This window comes from Amblyomma mixtum, chromosome 3, assembly GCF_055824585.1.
Source record: "Amblyomma mixtum isolate Tamu chromosome 3, ASM5582458v1, whole genome shotgun sequence".
NCBI classification, from domain to species: Eukaryota; Metazoa; Arthropoda; class Arachnida; order Ixodida; family Ixodidae; genus Amblyomma; species Amblyomma mixtum.
Window position 1 is genome coordinate 364,892,681 of NC_143014.1, and position 16,914 is coordinate 364,909,594.

A 16,914-nucleotide genomic window follows, 5' to 3' on the forward strand; every position below is an offset into this window, starting at 1 on the left:
TTGACTTTGTTTTTATCACTGTCCCTGCACTCTGCAGAATGGTTAAAGGTGCAGTGAAGAGGAATCTGAACTCGTCTTTTTGCCGCGGGAACTCAATCTACACGTTCTGAGCATTCTTAGAAACTTCGACTTATTGCCCTGTGTGGCCGATTTCCCTAATTAAATCGGATTGACGTTGGGCTCCCGTCTTTTTTTTTTAATTCTCCCCGTAAGGTTAGCGGAGTCGAAAATAGGGGAGGAGTGCTTATCAGCGAGCTCCGTGGAGGCTTGCCGCTCTGCCATCGGCGGAGTAAGACGTAGTAATATGCGAAAGCAAATAGTACGCGCGTATTTTTTATTGCTGCGGGCTTGTTTTGCGGCTATGTTATCTGCGAATGAAACTATTTATTCACGAAAACTTAAAAAAGAAAATAAAGCGATCGCAAAGCCTCCATGGAGCTGGCTGAAAGGCACTCCACGCTTAGGTCAACTCCGCCCACCCTACGGGGAGAAATAAAAAAAGAAAAGGCGGGAGCCGGACGTTAATCTGTTTTAATTAGGGAAATCGGCCACACAGGGCAATAAGTCGAGGTTTCTAAGAATGCTCGGAACGTGTAGGTCGAGTTCCCGCGGCAAAAAGACGAGTTCAGATTGCTCTTCACTGCACCTTTAACAGGTACAGTCGCGGATAAAAACGGTTAGCACTAGTTACGTGCCACAGGAGCGGCAGATAGCAACGCTCGGCGCTGCGGTTGCGAACACGCCTATAACAAAAGCGCTAGGTGGGTTGGCAAAGCACGGCTCCGCGCCATTCGCACAGCGCGATTTTCACCGCTTCACTGTAGTCACTCAGCTAATCATTTCTACTGGCGACTGTTCTGCGTATATTACGGCGGAGGTCTCTCTACATGCGTAATTGGTTGAGTCACTTTACTGATAGTAGTTGCATTAGGTTTCTATCTCAGTGTCTGCATTAGCCATTTTTCTATAGGGGTGTGCGAATATTCTAAATTTTCGAATTTAATTCGAATATTATATTTTTAGTATTTGTGTTCTATTCGAAATTCAAGTATTCGTTTTGTTTCAAATATTCGACCCGACGCGAATATTCTTATCTAGCCGAATATTCTATTGCGAGCACCGGCGTTCATTTTGGTCCGCAAGTCCTATCGACAGAGACATAACAACATGGCGGCGCCCAGAGCAATGCGTAACGTTGGGCCATGAAGTAGCTGACTTGGCTGGTGAGCTTCTTTGTAGCTGTACCTGCGAAGCTGGTATAGTCAGAGCTGTGCACGAAGTACCTCGCAATACGGTGCCAGTTACGTGCCTAGTAAGAGGGCATTTTCTGTGGCTAGAACGGAACTACTTCTGCCTGACCATGTGGAGCAGCCGGTTTTCCATCACGACAACCGTTTATGTTCACCCCAGCAACGCGCTTTTATGCTTATGGCAAGCAAGCTCTAATCAATGCTATATACTAGCCATCTTCTCTGATAATTCCACGATTCTAAGAATAATGTTCGAGACTTTGACACTTTTTTGTGGAGCCACACAAACCTTTTGTGTTCATTTCATAACTGATAGTAGAACTGTGATGTTCTTCGGTACTCAAATAATGTTTTGGAGCGGTTAAATGTGCCTGTCCTAGAGTATTCGTATTCGATTCGTATTTGAAAAAAATTGCTGTGGCTTAGCTTGGTTAAGCCCGGTATTTGCGAAAGCAATATCCGTAGCTACGCCATGATTCAGCTGGTAGTGTAGCTGGTGGTGGTGCTTGTGGTTAGACTTGTGGTGATGCATCGGTTATAGAATCCAATCTAATGCAATACAATCCACAGCAGCTACCAAGCACGGCTAGACACATTAGCACGGCACAAGTTGGAGCCCTCCGCTTGCAGCTGTGACGTCACACCGCTAGGCGCGCAGCGCGCGGCGGGCGCAGGAGTTAGGCAGCAGCTACCAAGCGCGGCCTCGCCTCGCGACGGCACAAGTTGGGCGCCTGGTTTTTGCGGCAGATGGTATGCCGTCATAGCAGAGGTCAAGCTAAAGGTCGATGGTAGCTACCGCGGCTTCGCCACGCGAGGAGCTGAAAGCGAACGTAGTATTTCTTTCGCAATGAAATTTGATATTCGCACACCCCTACATTTTTCCCTTCACAGGACGATGAAGCAGACGCCCGTGCCCTGCTGCTAGCCTCTTGTCAGCCCGAGGAGCCGGCAGAAATCGCATTCCGGCGCAGACGAGTCGCGCGATCATCCAGCTCTTCCTCAGAGGCGCCCTGCACCCTCCTCAGCAAGGAGGCAGCAGCCGTATCCACAGGGGCTGCGCGCACAACAACCACAAAATAAAGCCTCGCAATAAACTAAAAGTAACGACATCTCGTCCCTCCTCCTCCTATGCCGCTGCTCCTTCTCTCTGCTCTTCCTGGGAGCCGACGGTGGCGGCACCTGGGCCGGGTGAAGCGATAGCAGACGCTCCCAACGCTCTCCCTTTCACGCACAGTAGACCGCGCGTGCGTGTTCTGCCTTGGCTTCGTTTGAAATGAGATTATGGCATGGGAGATGAAAACATTAGTTACTCAAATAGCTGCCCCCACCAGCGTTGGATTAATTTATCGAAACTTTTTGTACTGCGATCGATTTGATTCGGTGCAAGCGGTCGAGGTGGCGTGCGTTGCCGAGAATATCCTCCGAGTGTTGTTTCTCATTGTTGGCGCTTTGGCGCGCAGCGGACCGCGCGCTCGAATCAATTGCTTGCATTTTCTGCCTCCGATTCAGCCACAATGCGATCATATTATGGGAGATTAAAAAAATTATAGGTATACTGAAACAACTGCCCCGACCTATGCTGCACTGCTTTATCGGAACTTTTTGTACTGCGATCGCTTCGATTGCGGTGTGCACGTTGGAAATAGCATGCGCGAGCTAGCTCGCGGCACAGCAGTGAACATCATCGGAATATTGTTTTTCGACTGGCGTCTTTTTCCCAATCTTAATCAAAAATTAACTCCGTCAATAGGAAGTGGTACGACATAAGAATAGACTTGCGGCCTAGGCTTTATATGAATAGATGGAGGTGTAATGCTGGCATAATATATTCTTCGCTCAGAAGCGCATTTCTCGTGCAATCGGTTCTGCGTAGTTTCCTAATCACCTCAGTTTTATTTTTTTTTAAGTGCAGGAAAGCATGGCGGTTATTTCGGAGTTACCATATATTTCGGACACCTCGCAGGCTAACGTTAAAAGGAACCGACCGACGGTAGTCTCTTACTGTTTGTAAATACCTAGGTGTATACGATGCCCCAGTTGCGCACTGTAACACGGTTGTGACCAGAAGAATTTTGATGTAGGGTTAATTTTGGGGTTGAGTAACAGCAATCAAAAAAGTCTTTTAACCGTTGCATCGCGCGCAGCTACAGCGCTGCCCGACTCACTATAATGTTGTTTTTTAAGTGATTGTCATCTTCGGTAAGTATACGCAGTAATGGCTTATAAGAGGACATTGTCTTCAATCGTATAATAAACATGCATAATGCGCAGCAGTCTGGACTGCCGCAGTTCATTAATCGCTTTCGGTCGAAGCAGCGCGAAAAAAATTCCAGCTGAAAAACAAAAACTCGTATTCACTCAGTCCCGTTCGAAGCAAAACGTTGTTCATTTAGGAAGTTTCTGCAAGCAAAAATTGAAAACACACAAAAAATGTACGCAACTATGTTTGACGGAGGTCCTCGCATGCGTTCTCAAGTATTCACGCAGATATCGAGTATTCAAGCGATAGTTTGGCTACAATGCCTGGGCACAGTAACGACCGATTTTAGTATGAACCGTGCCAGAACAAATATGGTCAGCAGCGCGCGCAGCATGAATGCAAGTCCTGCACCACGAGCAGCATGAACAGCGGGGCCTTCAAGAGCGAGAACCGCCCCTCTGGTATCGAGTTCGTGAACGAAGGAGTCCAACTGCAACAAAACAAATACGTCCAGCGATGCGCGCAACATGAAAGCTAGACCTGCACCGCGAGCAGCTTAAAAAGCAGACTTCAAACACGAAACGCAAGTTTTGAGTCTAGCCCGCAAACGAGTCCGACTTCAACCACGAATACGCCACGTAACGCGCGCTACATCATAGCTACGCCTGCAGAGCCTAGCAGAGCCAGCAGGGTGAAAGGCGGGGCTAAGACAGCGAAAAGCAAGGCTTTCGTAGCCCGGGAGCAAACGAATCCATCTACAACTACGCCAGACGGCATTAACTGCGAAGAAAGACTGCAGTCGCTCGCGCTTCACACCAAATCCTCCGAAAAAAAAAAAACGTGACTGACAACTCAAGAGCGGCACTCGCACCGTAAAGACGGGGATACAGCTCATTATCCATGCTTTCTCGGCCGATCCTACGCAGCTAAACCTTTCGGCAAGCCGCATTACTTTTTGCGGGCGGAATGACGAAAAACCGTTTCCCACTGCCTCCTCGGTGGTTGCACCCGCAAGAGCAACAAAAGCTCGGCGTCGCCGCAGCGCGTACACACCATCAAAGCTGGAGAAACGCTCCCACCAAAACTGTGTTGCGCCAAAAGGAAACGAAGTCCCGGCAATGGCGCCGGCGTCTCCTGCGAAGCCAAAAAGCGCGCGCTAACACGTGACCATGGCGCCTCAGCCAATGAGAGGCTCGATTACCCGGCGGCGCGCTAGGAGAGGAGGAGTGTCGGAAAGTTCAAAGCTTTTCGCTACTTTTGTTTCATTGAGGGGCTTTCCCCCAAAAGTCCAACAAGCGCCACTCAAACAGTGGCCATACAAGTTGTCGTCCCAATTGGGCCTCGTGGATACTCACTGCCACCTAGACTTCCTTTTCCACAAAGGGGGTCACCGCGGTTCCTACGCCCGATTCCGTAACAAGCACGCAGACACTTTCCCGGACTGCTACGATGGCTGCGTGGCAAACATCTGCGACCCGTCGACTTTTAAGCAGGTACCACTTCAAAAGAAATCTCGATGCGAATCCTGGCTTTTCCGCAGGACCGTGATATCTTGGTCCGACCTCAGAGGCTTACTGCCAACTGTCTTTATTTATCACGCTCAATGTTCTCCATGCGCTACGCGTTCATTTGAAGGGATAAGTTAAGCTCTGATTTCCACGGCATGAAAGCCGTGGCGTACTAATTGACTTCTGGGCATCGTGAAAGCTGAGACGGTCCTCATGCTATGCTGCCCGGTAGGTGCTTGCGTCTCATACAAACGTTTCTTATGGTTGATTTACTTTTTTAAGTTCGTATACCTACCTTCGCCTCTTTTTTGCTACATATTTGTTTTAGTACAGGTGGCGTACAATTGCGAAAAGAGCTGCTTTTCTTTTTTTAAAGTCGTGGCAAAGGAAATTCTTCTCTGCAGCAAGAGGTCGCTACTTAGCCTAAATCCAAACCAATAATGATTGCTGCCCGACATAAGTGACAAACCAGCAATGCGCTGCTGCGGGATCGTCACCCCAAAAATGCATAACAGGGAAAATGTGTGAAACCATGAGCCAGCGCTCATGCCTTAAATCACCCATTTTTTTTTATTTGCGTGAGAACTGCATGCCAAGCTGCGGACTAGGCTGGCACAAGCAGTCTGTGTTTAATTTTCCAAGAAAATATAGGAGAACGCCACGCCAGATGGGACATTCTAGTGCATCTTTACCACTGCGCTTTTTTCACAGCACTAAGGGAGGCCAGTTCCTTAATGTGAAAAACGTCCGCCTCATCTCCGTCATGTCTTTTAGCGGAAAATTCACCGGAAAGGAAGGCCATCGTTCGACTAACCGTTGTTTCTGAGGGTGACGACCTCATGCCCCGTATCATTACTGACTTCAGAAGAAATGCATTCGCTAAGAAGCATCCTTCGAACCACCAACGATAACTCCCAGTTCTCCACCAAGGCTCAGTTAAATTGGCTATACTTGTCACTGCTGTATAGAAAACTTCTGGCGAGATTTTTTTAGTCTGATTTTTTTTTGTTTCAGACCTCTTAAATCGGTTCGTATGCATTACAAAAGACCAGAGTTACATCCCTCATGTAGGGTCGGTCGTGGATGTTGCTACGGTTACGTGTAAAGAAAAAATAGCCCGAAGGAGGAGGGAACGACGAGATCATGGAGTGGTGTAGGGCTGCCCTCGTTCAGATGTGCAGGCAGAAGAAACGGCCCCTCCTGGTTATCTCTTTCAACGAAGATATTTGAAATTTCGTTACTCAGCTCAACCATGTACAGCCCCTGTCAAAAATATGCAGGCCACCGCGAACGGTCGCAGAGCGGCTCCAGGCCCGAGTGGTGGCGTGCCCGTCTCCCAAGCGCGCTTGGTGCGAGGGTGCAGAGGGTGAGAATGAAAGGCTCCCTTGCTCTCAGGCGGGCAAGGAAGACCGAGTCGCGCTGGCTGTAAGTGCGGCTGTCGTGTAATTACGTCTTTCCTGGCGCCTGTGCTATGCGCTTGCATCGATGCGAAATGCAGAGTTACCTTCCTAAACTTCGGAGTTACCTTCGGAAATCACGGTCTATGTTATATATGTAAGAAACTTCTGCGGCCGAACAAATTCCGCGCGTGCTTCGACAGTTAAAAAACCAGCAAGACCTCAAGCCCGCATAGCGCTTGGCGAGAAGCCTTGCGCTGTGCTCAATTTCTTTCGGGCTCCTTTTATGTTTTTTTTTTCTAGTCCTTTCGTGAACCCTGCAACCTGCGGAGCAAGGCGGCTTGCGCTCTATTTAAGCCGGAGTGGGGAGGCGAGTATCGGCGTTTCATCTGTCTGTGGAAGTTGGTGATTTCGGCAATGGTCTGGGGATCTTCAGCAAGACCGTCGGGGTCCGTGGGGCCGGCCACTCGGTTGGTTAGTCCTCGGGCTGCTCGGTCGACCGGTTCGTTTCCATAGTTTCCCGTGTGGGCGGGTACCCACACCAGGTTCCACTTATGCTCGGGAGTGCAGCTGCGAAGGATGCATGCAGCGGGGTGGCAGATGTGTTCAACAAAGGCATTCGTCCCCAAGCTCGACTTTAGATACCTCTTATTTTCTGATTTTGCTTTAGTCGTCATCCACGTGTGTTCTAGAATCGGCTGCAGCACAGACGGGGAACTTAAGAAACGGCCGGGGCAGGAACCAATTTCCTGATACACCCTCACCCTCAAGCCGTGCATCGTGCCCTCCCTCACTCTCGCCCTCACAAATTTTTCTGCGCCAATCCTCTCGCACCTCCCAAAATGAACCCCTTATGAGATGGGGGTAAGGGCGTCCACAAGATGGCCTGCACTCGTGAGAGTGCCCATGTCTGGTGCAGAGCAATCTAACGTCTGTGATACACAGATGAGGCCGCTGAAAATCTTTATTTCGATTTCCATAAGATGCGATGCTTTTGCTGTTTTCTAGAGATCATTTTTATTTGATTTGGCTTCATGATTATGGCGTTTCAGGTTATCGTTTCGTTGGCAAACCCCTTTACAATGGTCGAGGCTGCTCATTTCTTTCCCAGCCTTTCTCATGGTGGTATTATACTGGAGTGATAGAAACTGTATTGTGTAATGGTCCAAAAAGGCTTTTCTTCCTTTTTGAAACTTTCTTAAAATGTGGTTTTGTACTAAGCTGATAAGATAACTTAATAGTAGGTCAATTACATTCTTCTGAGCACGTATCTGTTCTCCTGCAGAGGATCGCGCCCTGCTCAAAGGTGACTGAGTCGTGCAGACATTCTTCGCCCTGGTCTGTTTTCAGTCTGGTCCGGTTTGATTGAGACAGCTCTCGTCTTTATGTCTGGCAAATTTGCACGACACCACGCATCTGAATTTTTTTCCTTACACAGACCTTATCGAAGTCTCGACCACGTACGACCACCTCCTACTCCAAAATGGTTGTCTACCTGCAGTTATTCTATTTTACTTGATTTAAAATTAGCTTCGAGACCAGTAGGCGTTACTGAGAGGAATCTTAATATGTATTTTGGTAACTGCAGGAAAAGGAGCAGAAAAACGCGCATGCGAGCTTTTAGGGCACTAAATTTGCTAGTTTAGCCGACGCATTTTGAAAGTTCTGGTGGTACAAAATTGCTGCAATGAGTCTACGAAGGCTGGTCCTGTCGCCTGATATGCGTGGAAGAAAACTTTTAGAACAAGAATTAGTGCCGGTAGATAAGTTCCTCACCTTGCGACATATTGTCACGGGTCGTTCAAACGACGCGGGTCGTGGGGACACTGGAGACCACAGGAGCAGCGCCAGGGACAGTCCAAGCGGTCGCGGCCGGGCTCACGAGCGATTTTCCACCGAGCCTCTTCCTCTTTGCCGGCGATCGGCTCCCGGCTCGTTGAAGATGACGTTAAGTGGAAAGTGGAAACACACATGACATTGCTCTCCTCCCGAAAGGCGCATCGTCCCGATGCGCAGAGAAGCAAAATTAGCGCTGAAAAACGCGTAAGGCGCGAAGAGTTAGGCCACGTGCTCCGAGCGGTCACAGTATGGTTTGAGGCGAGCGACGTGAACAACCTCGGAGGCAGGCGGGCGGCGGGACGCACGCGTTACTATCGGCAACACTTCGTAATTTAACTCGCCTATACGGCGAATCACTTCGTACGGGCCAAAGTATCTTTTGAGCAGCTTTTTGCTAAGGCCACGGCGTCGAATTGGAGTCCACACCCACACGCGATCACCAGGATTGAATTGAACATCCCGATGGCCTTGGTTGTATTGCCGAGCATCGACTTGCTGGCGGGCTTGGATGCGGAGGCGGGCCAGCTGTCGGGCTTCTTTCGCATGTTGGGCGACGAGTTGAGCATCGGCGTGAGTGTAGACGTCAGGCTGGTGGGGCAGCATAGCGTCGAGCATGGTAGTGACTTCCCTGCCGTGCACCAGGCGAAATGGTGAAAATCCGGTAGTTTCTTGAACTGCGGTGTTATACGCAAAAGTGACGTAAGGTAACACTTCGTCCCAGGTTCGGTGCTCGATGTCTACATACATTGAGGGCATGTCAGCCAAGGTCTTGTTAAGGCGCTCGGTCAGCCCGTTTGTTTGCGGGTGGTATGCGGTAGTTTTGCGGTGAGCGGTATGGCTTAAGCTCAGTATCTGGGAAAGAAGTTCGGACACAAACGCGGCACCACGATCAGTGATAAGGACCTCTGGGGCACCGTGCCGAAGAACAACGGACTCGACGAAAAACTTTGCCACATCCGAAGCCGTTGATGACGGCAGAGCACGTGATTCGGCATTCCTCGTAAGGTAGTCCGTCGCAACTGCGATCCAGCGGTTCCCCGATCGCGACTGAGGAAAAGGTCCGAGTAGGTCCATACCAATTTGCTGGAACGGACTGAGCGGTGGCGTGATGGGGTGCAGGAGTCCCGCAGGCTTCATGGGTGGGGTCTTGCGCCGTTGACACTCGCGGCAGGTTCTTGTGTAATGGCGAACTGTCTTGTCAAGTTGTGGCCAATAATACTTCGACCGTATTCACGCGAGCGTTCGACTGAACCCCAAATGTCCTGAGGAGGGGTCATCATGAGACGCTTCCATAATTTCGTCGCGTAGATCAGTGGGCACAACCAAAAGCCATGACCTCGGGCTCTCGGCAAAGTTCTTCTTATAAAGAATGTTGTCTCGGAGGCATAAATGAGGCAGTACGCGCACAAAAGGACGTGGAACTACGCCTCCTTGACCCTCCAAATGTGAGATCACGGCGCGAAGGTCGGGGTCGAGTCGCTGCCGCGCAGCCATATCTACAGGACCTAGAGTACCTAGGAAGATGTCAAAGTCGTCCGTAGCAGTAGGCGCAGATGCGACGAGAGCGCGGGACAGGCAGTCAGCATCAGTGTGTCGGCGACCAGATTTGTAGACGATCGTGACGTCGAATTCTTGCAGTCTGAGAGCCCACCGCGCAAGTCGGCCTGCAGGGTCCCTTAGATTGGTCAACCAACACAGGGAGTGATGGTCTGTGACCACCTGGAATGGGCGTCCGTACAGATAGGGTCGGAACTTTGTGATCGCCCAAATTACTGCGAGGCATTCTTTTTCGGTTGTCGAGTAATTGATTTCTGCCTTCGATAAAACACGACTGGCGTATGCGATGACACGCTCGGCGCCATTCTGATGCTGGATCAAGACGGCCCCGAGACCCGTGTTACTAGCGTCAGTGTGGACCTCAGTCGCGGCGTCCTGATCAAAATGGCCTAGTACAGGGGAAGCCTGCAGGCGCCGTTTCAGATGGTCAAATGCAATCTGCTCTTCATCAGACCACTGGAAGTGGACGGACTCTTTCGTGAGGCGAGTAAGCGGCGCGGCGATATCTGAAAAGTTGGGAACAAAGCGTCTGTAGTAAGCGCAGAGGCCCAGGAATCTCCGCACGGCGTTCTTGTCTGACGGCGTCGGGAAGGAAGCGACGGCCACTGTTTTATCTGGATCAAAACGGACGCCCTCGTGACTGACGACGTGACCGAGAAACTTCAGTTCGTCATAGCCAAACTGGCACTTCGTAGGCTTCAGGGTGAGGCCGGCGTTTCTGATAGCTTGAAGGACGGCTTTTAGGCGAACCAGATGTTCATGAAACGTGCTTGAAAAAATTACGACGTCATCAAGGTAGACAAGGCATGTTTGCCATTTGAGGCCGGTGAGCACGGTGTCCATAACGCGCTGGAAGGTCGCTGGAGCTGTACAGAGTCCGAAGGGCATCACCTTGAACTCATAAAGTCAATCTGGAGTGACGAAAGCAGTCTTCTCTCTGTCGCGCTCATCCACTTCTATTTGCCAATACCCGCTTTTAAGGTCGATGGACGAACAGTAACGGGCATGGCGCAGGCGATCAAGAGCGTCATCGATGCGTGGAAGTAGATATAGGTCCTTCTTCGTGACTCTGTTGAGGCGCCGGTAGTCAACACAGAAGCGAAGGGTGCCGTCTTTTTTCTTCACTAGCACCACCGGAGCAGCCCACCGGCTGTGAGATGGTTGGATAATGTCATCAGCCAACATTTCGCGCACTTGATGTTGTATGGTTTCACGTTCTTTCAACGAAACTCGGTAAGGTGACTGACGAACAGGATGGACAGCGTCGTCGGTAATTATTCTGTGCTTGGCTATTGGCGTCTGGCGAACCCCAGGTGACGTAGAAAAGCAGTCGTGGAACTCACCCAGCAGAGCGACGAGCTCGGCTCTCTCCTGAGCAGAGAGCTGCGGTGCAATGCTGACACCTAAAGGCGGCACCGAGTGTTGGGGAGAGGGCGGACAGGAAGGAGCCGCAGACAGGGTCGCAGCGTCGACAGGGGCGCTGAGGCGCTCGATATGGCCGATTACTGTTCCCTTGGTGAGGTGCTGCGGAGCGCTGCGAAAGTTCGTGACGAGGACTTGGGTGCAACCAGAGTGAAGACGCGTGACACCTCTAGCAACACCAACACCCCTGTCAAGAAGCAGCTGCACACTACCCTCAAGAAGAACTTCGCCAGAGGCAACCGGTGCGGACTCGACCAGCAGAAACACGCTCGAGTCAGGCGGCAAAGTCACGTGGTCCGCTAAGATGCGCGCCTCGGAGAACGTCGGCTCGGAGCTCGGCGGGTCAAGGCAAGGTCGTTGAAGGGTGAGGCGGCAGTCAGCGAGGTCGATAACAGCGCCGAACTCGGTCAGAAAATCCATGCCGAGAATAATATCTCTCGAGCAGCGCTGTAAGACGACGAAGGTAACGGGGCACGTGAGACCGTTAATCTCAACGCGAGAAGTGCAGCGGCCTACCGGGGTGACGAGGTGGCCTCCGGCGGTTCAGATTTGTGGGCCATCCCACTGCGTTAGTACCTTGCGAAGGCGGCGGGTCAGCTCCCCACTCACAACGGAGTAGTCGGCGCCGGTGTCGACGAGGGCGGTCGTGGCGTGGCCGTCGATAAGCACGTCAAGATTATTGTACACTGGGCGATCAGAGGCGGCTATAGGATCGGCGGAAAGGTCGTCGGTCGGTGAGGGGGAGCGGGACGTCGGACGTCGAGGCTCTTTTACAGATTCTCGGTCGGCAACGCCACCTCCAGGCTTCGCCGGGCTTAGTTTTCCCGACGAGGAGAAAGGCTTCCGCGACGGTCGCGCAGAGGGGAATCGAAGCGGCGCGGCGGCGGCGAGCGAAACGCACGACGAGAAGGCCGCTCAGGTGGCGGGGAATGGCGCAGAAATGCCTCAATTTCCCGAGGCTGTTCGCCGTACCGGGGGCGGGGCGCATCTCGTCGGAATCCGCGAAGACCGAGCTCACGATAAGGGCAGCGGCGATAGACGTGACCGGCTTCCCCGCAGTGGAAGCATAGCGGACGGTCATTGGGGGTCCTCCACGCGTCGGCCTTGCTTGGTCCACGCTGTGGGAGACGAGTGGATGACACAGGCGCAGGAGGTGACAATGGCTGCAGAGGGGGGTACGGGTGGTCGAGCGGTGGCGGCGACGAGCGACGGACGACGGAGGCGTACGTCACGGCGGGCTGTGCCGGAGGAGGGGTGACGGTGCAGCGAGGAGAAAGTGCACGTTGCACTTCTTCTCGGACGACCTCCGTGAAGGGGAACGAAGAGGAGGAAGCGGTGGGTGGCAGGCACTTCTGGAGTTCCTCCCTAACAACTGCGCGGATGACCTCGCGTAGGTTCATGGCGTCGACGGGTAAGCCACCCGGCTGGTCAGCGCAAAGACTGGAAGCGGTAGAAACTCCAGCAAGCCGACGATAATGATCTGCTCTGGCTGCCAGGGCGCGCTCGATGTTAGTCGCCTCGGATATAAAGCCGGCCACGGTTGTGGGAGGGTCCCGAATGAGACCGCCGAAAATGTCTGACTTCACTCCTCGCATAAGAATGCGCACCTTCTTATCCTCCGTGGCGCGGGGATCGGCTCGGGCACTAAGGCGCAACACGTCTTCGACGAAACTTGTGACGGTTTCATCGGGTCCCTGGAACCTGGTTTGCAGGAGGTCCTCTGCGCGTTGGCGGCGATGCTGGTTAGCAAAAGTGAGTCGCAGTTGTGCCTTGCAAGTATCCCACGACGTAAGGGTGTGCTCGTGGTTCTCAAACCAGTGACGGGCAGTGCCCTCAAGGCAAAAATACAAGTTTTGCAGGCAATGTTCCGCAGACCAGCCGTTGTAGCGGGCCACGCGTTCATAGTGCTGAAGCCAATCGTCGATGTCTTCGGAGGCTTCACCACGGAACGGGAGAGCTGAACGAGGAGCGACAGGGACGTAAACCACGGCAGGCACGGGCGAAGAATCCGTCTGCTGGCCTTGGCTCACGGTAGACCGAGCCATGTGCACTGCCGGAACGGACCTTGTTGTAAGGTGCGGCAAGAGGCCGAATTCGGGGCCGAGTCCTTGAATTCGCCTGCTGGCACGTATCTCGGCCTCCTCAGCGGAGGGGCGGCGGCCCGGGCTGGGAATGGGACTCTGCGAAGCGGGAGGTGGGGGGGAGGAAGCGGGGGGGGGGGGGGGAGCGTTACATGACAATATTATGTAACGGTGAATGACCAATGGATTAGAGGTTGGTTTGTTGTTACGGTGGATGGTGTGGACACATATTTAAGAAGCAAAAGCAAGAAATAAGTGGTAGGACTTTAGCGCAGTTAAACCGAGTAAATGTGCGGAAGCATGTGTTTAGCCTGGATGGCTCATGGTTTTGCTTTGCTGGCTTGTTGCCTCGTCTGGCGACGATATTAGGCCCTGGTTAATCTTTGATCAAGGTTAACATGATCTGATCTGTTCATGCCGTAGAAGGAAGTTGATGAAGACGATGTGCAATGTGCAGCGCGAGATTGTTGCAGTTTAACCCGAGGCGTAATCGGTTGCGGCGATAGCACATAGCTGTCGTGCTGTGGGCAGCGAAGCCGATCTATTCACGCCGCCGTGGGTTCGAAACCCAGTCGCAGCAATATTGATTTCATTTCTTCATTCTCGAGGTCAGGGACGCCACAAGATTCTTTGTTCGTTTTGACCCCGTGTACTATTGTTTCGCACAAATTAACGGCGAGATGCAAATGTTGTAAGTTTGAGTTCTGTTTCAAAGCGGAAATGCTGGTTGTGTAGATGTAGTTGTTAAATAAAGAGTAGAATTGTTTTGTACAAGTCGGAGTGAATTGGCTTCACATAGTTCGTGGCCCATACGTGAGATATATGCTCAGGTTACTCGCACCGACTGATGTCCGTAATCGAGCGTTTCTGGGGATATGGAAGCGGAAAAGAAGTTATATCGCATGTATCCGAGCATTCTTCTTCGTGTTGCTGGTTATGCGGATCATATAAAGCGACCGGATAAGGAACGGCGTAATGGTCAGTCTACGGTAGCGGTAAGATATTACGAGGCCAAGGATACTGTTAATAAGATGGCGGGTAGCTGGTCTTCTCCCTGTTCGCGATGCACGTAGAACTCCGTATTCAGAGCAGCGAAATTCGAAAGGCTCATGAGAGGAATCACAAATGGCTTCAGCTTGAGCCTGTAACGTACTGACATTCTGGTGATTAGTAAAATCTCGATGTGCGACGCAGTCTTCACTGGACTAGTGCATCTTCAAGTAATGTGTAATGTGCTACAGTGGGTGGTTACTGTACGGCCTTTGTCAAAAGTGAGGAGTCCACGAGGATATCTTCTAAGCCGTGCAGTGGTACCCTGTGGGATCCATGGAAGTCGCCACTTTTAGACGGCGTGAGGACAAGCGTATCTGTCGCCATAAAAAGATTTGGAGCCCTAGTGATGCGGCGTCAAGCTTCGCTTAGGTCACGTAAAAACAGCAATATCATAAATTGTTCTCCATATGTCCTTTATTGCAGCTCTCGGCGGTCAATGTGAGAGTTGTGCAAATTAAAAAGACAATTGGGTGGTTATATCCAAATTTTTTATTGCCTAAAACAGCCTGCACCAAACATTGACCTTACGCCCACCGTTCATCCTTTGATCCTGAAACGAAAATAATATGACAAAATAAATTCAGTTATGCATTAGTTACCAAAGTGGGGCGAATTTCATATGTTGACCTACTTATGCTTATATTTTAGGCGCCGTTGCAAAGAAAAAGATATCCAGCCAATATTTGTTTAAAAAAGCCAACCCCCTTTAGACTAGCAAGGGAGCGAGCACCGCGCACGTGCAGAGGAAGTTGCGCTTCGGAGGATCCGGGTCATTTGGCTTCAGTCCTGCCGTTACTCGAAAATTGCTTCACTTGAGAGGCTTGTTTCTCCGCCCCGGGTGTGCTTTGTGCCTATCCTTTGAGCCTATTGTGCAGCCGCCACCTGCCGGTAGTCTGCCCAGCATTCAAAACCGACGAGAGTCCGGCACCCGGTTGCAGCGTGTCCCTCGCCGGATGGTATTGACTTTTATGATGCTGGACGAAGGGACCGCATCATAGGTCGCTTCCGCCGCCGCGGTGGCTCAGGGGTTATGCTGCTCGGCTGCTGTCCTGAAAGACGCGGGTTCGATCCCGGCCGCGGCGGTTGAATTTCTTTTTGGGAGAAATCCCAGAGGCCCGTCTACTGTGCGGTGTCAGTGCACGTTAAAGAACCCCAGGTGGTCGAAATTTCCGGGGCCCTCCACTACGGCGTCTTTCATAGCCTTAGTCGCTTTGGGACGTTAAACCCCATAAACCAAACCAAACCATAGGTCGCTTCCGGACTTCATTAGATTTGTCAATATTATTTATTCGTATAAACGTCCCCGTTATATGCCCTGAATCAATGGACGCCGCAGTAGAAACACTGTAGCCCATCTTGCTTAACGTTTCGTCTTCTCATGACATGAATTCTGAATTAGTCTTGTCAATTTCATGTTAATCTTCACGGTGCCATAGTCGATTGCTTCAACGAACGGAACCTTCACTTTGACCACGACAGCGTCGATGAAACGTGCTATGTCAACACCTGTGGTATAACCAGGAAGTCTTCGCCGTCAGCTCGAGAGACCACAATGATCGAGTGGCCGTATTGCAGTCCATAGGGCAGCTTCACCCACATCTTGAGGTTATAAATCTCAGCTGCCCCAAATATGAGGACCCAGAAGGCCTTCCAGCTCTGAAGATCATTCATTGTCTCCTTCGATTTCGTCTTTCACGCAACTTTCTTCTCTTTGTATTGTTTGTCTGTTCAATGGCCTGCTCATCCTCGTCATTATGTCCAATTCCTCCTCTTCAACTCCGGATGCAGGTTCATTATAAGCGGGAATGACTGGTGAAAAAGAGCCGCGATAAATCCTATTATCTGATCAGCATGACGTTCTTGAAAAGCATTAGGATGACCGTAGATCCGGCGGAGTGTGCAGGGATATTTCTGGACAAGGGTGACAACAAAAGGAGAAAATAAGCAACATTTTACTCAAGCTAGTACACGCGGTCATTGTCCCACAGCTGGTTTATGCCATTTATCTCGTGTGAGGCACCCTGGCAAATCCCCGCTGTGGGTATGTGCCTTTCCAACAGCAGCTAAAAACAACATCAACACCAACCAAAAGGAGACAAAGAAGAAGTCCCGGTGTCTCAAGGTCATTCTCTTCATGCCCTTCTTGTGGTAGACTCCCCCGGTGTTCCTCTCCCGTGTGCTTTCCTTTTGCCTTTACTACGTACAGGTGAATACCAACCTTTACCTACCGATTCTTGGCCGATCCCCCAGTGTGGGTATGTGCCATTCTGTCAAAGGCTACAACAACAACAACAGGTCAGCTATCCATTGGGTTCTCTTCTGAAAGGCGGCGGACACTCTCGGCCCACCCGCCGCTTTTCCTTGACCCTACGGTCCGAGCACGTCCCACAAGAATTGCGCAGAGGAAGCTCCGGCTCGCTATGCGCACTCCTCGACACATCAGGTAAGAGCGGTGGGACCCATGGCGTCAGAGCATTAGAAATACACTTTGCAGGTGTCCGCACTGACAGTTACCACTGCGCAGGGATGTAAGCCCAGCGCGCCGCGACCGCGCGAAGCAGCTGCTGGCTGGCGTGGTCTCCTCCGCCTCCGTAGCGTTTCTGGACG

General features: G+C 51.4%; 1 protein-coding gene across 1 annotated transcript; it reads right to left on the reverse strand.

Annotated features, from left to right (window-relative positions):
* Positions 1-6,654: 6,654 nt before the first annotated feature.
* On the reverse strand, positions 6,655-15,978 carry LOC149356643 (uncharacterized). The gene is made up of 5 exons (XM_089576397.1): positions 15,814-15,978; positions 12,032-13,371; positions 11,095-11,256; positions 8,621-8,782; positions 6,655-6,925 (listed from the first exon to the last, which is right to left on the reverse strand). The coding sequence occupies exons 1-5, from the start codon at positions 15,976-15,978 to the stop codon at positions 6,655-6,657; spliced, it is 2,100 nt and encodes a 699-aa protein (XP_089432523.1).
* Positions 15,979-16,914: the final 936 nt, after the last annotated feature.

What these genes read in the sequence shown, in the direction of transcription:
- LOC149356643 (XM_089576397.1), bottom strand. Translation starts at nt 15,978, where the DNA reads ATGAATGATCTTCAGAGCTGGAAGGCCTTCTGGGTCCTCATATTTGGG. An exon ending in ACTTCCTGGTTATACCACAG is followed by an intron (nt 13,372 to 15,813) that starts GTGTTGACATAG and finishes GCTTCCTCCCCC; the next exon opens with CCACCTCCCGCTTCGCAGAG. An exon ending in CGAGCTCGTCGCTCTGCTGG is followed by an intron (nt 8,783 to 11,094) that starts GTGAGTTCCACG and finishes CTGCCCCACCAG; the next exon opens with CCTGACGTCTACACTCACGC.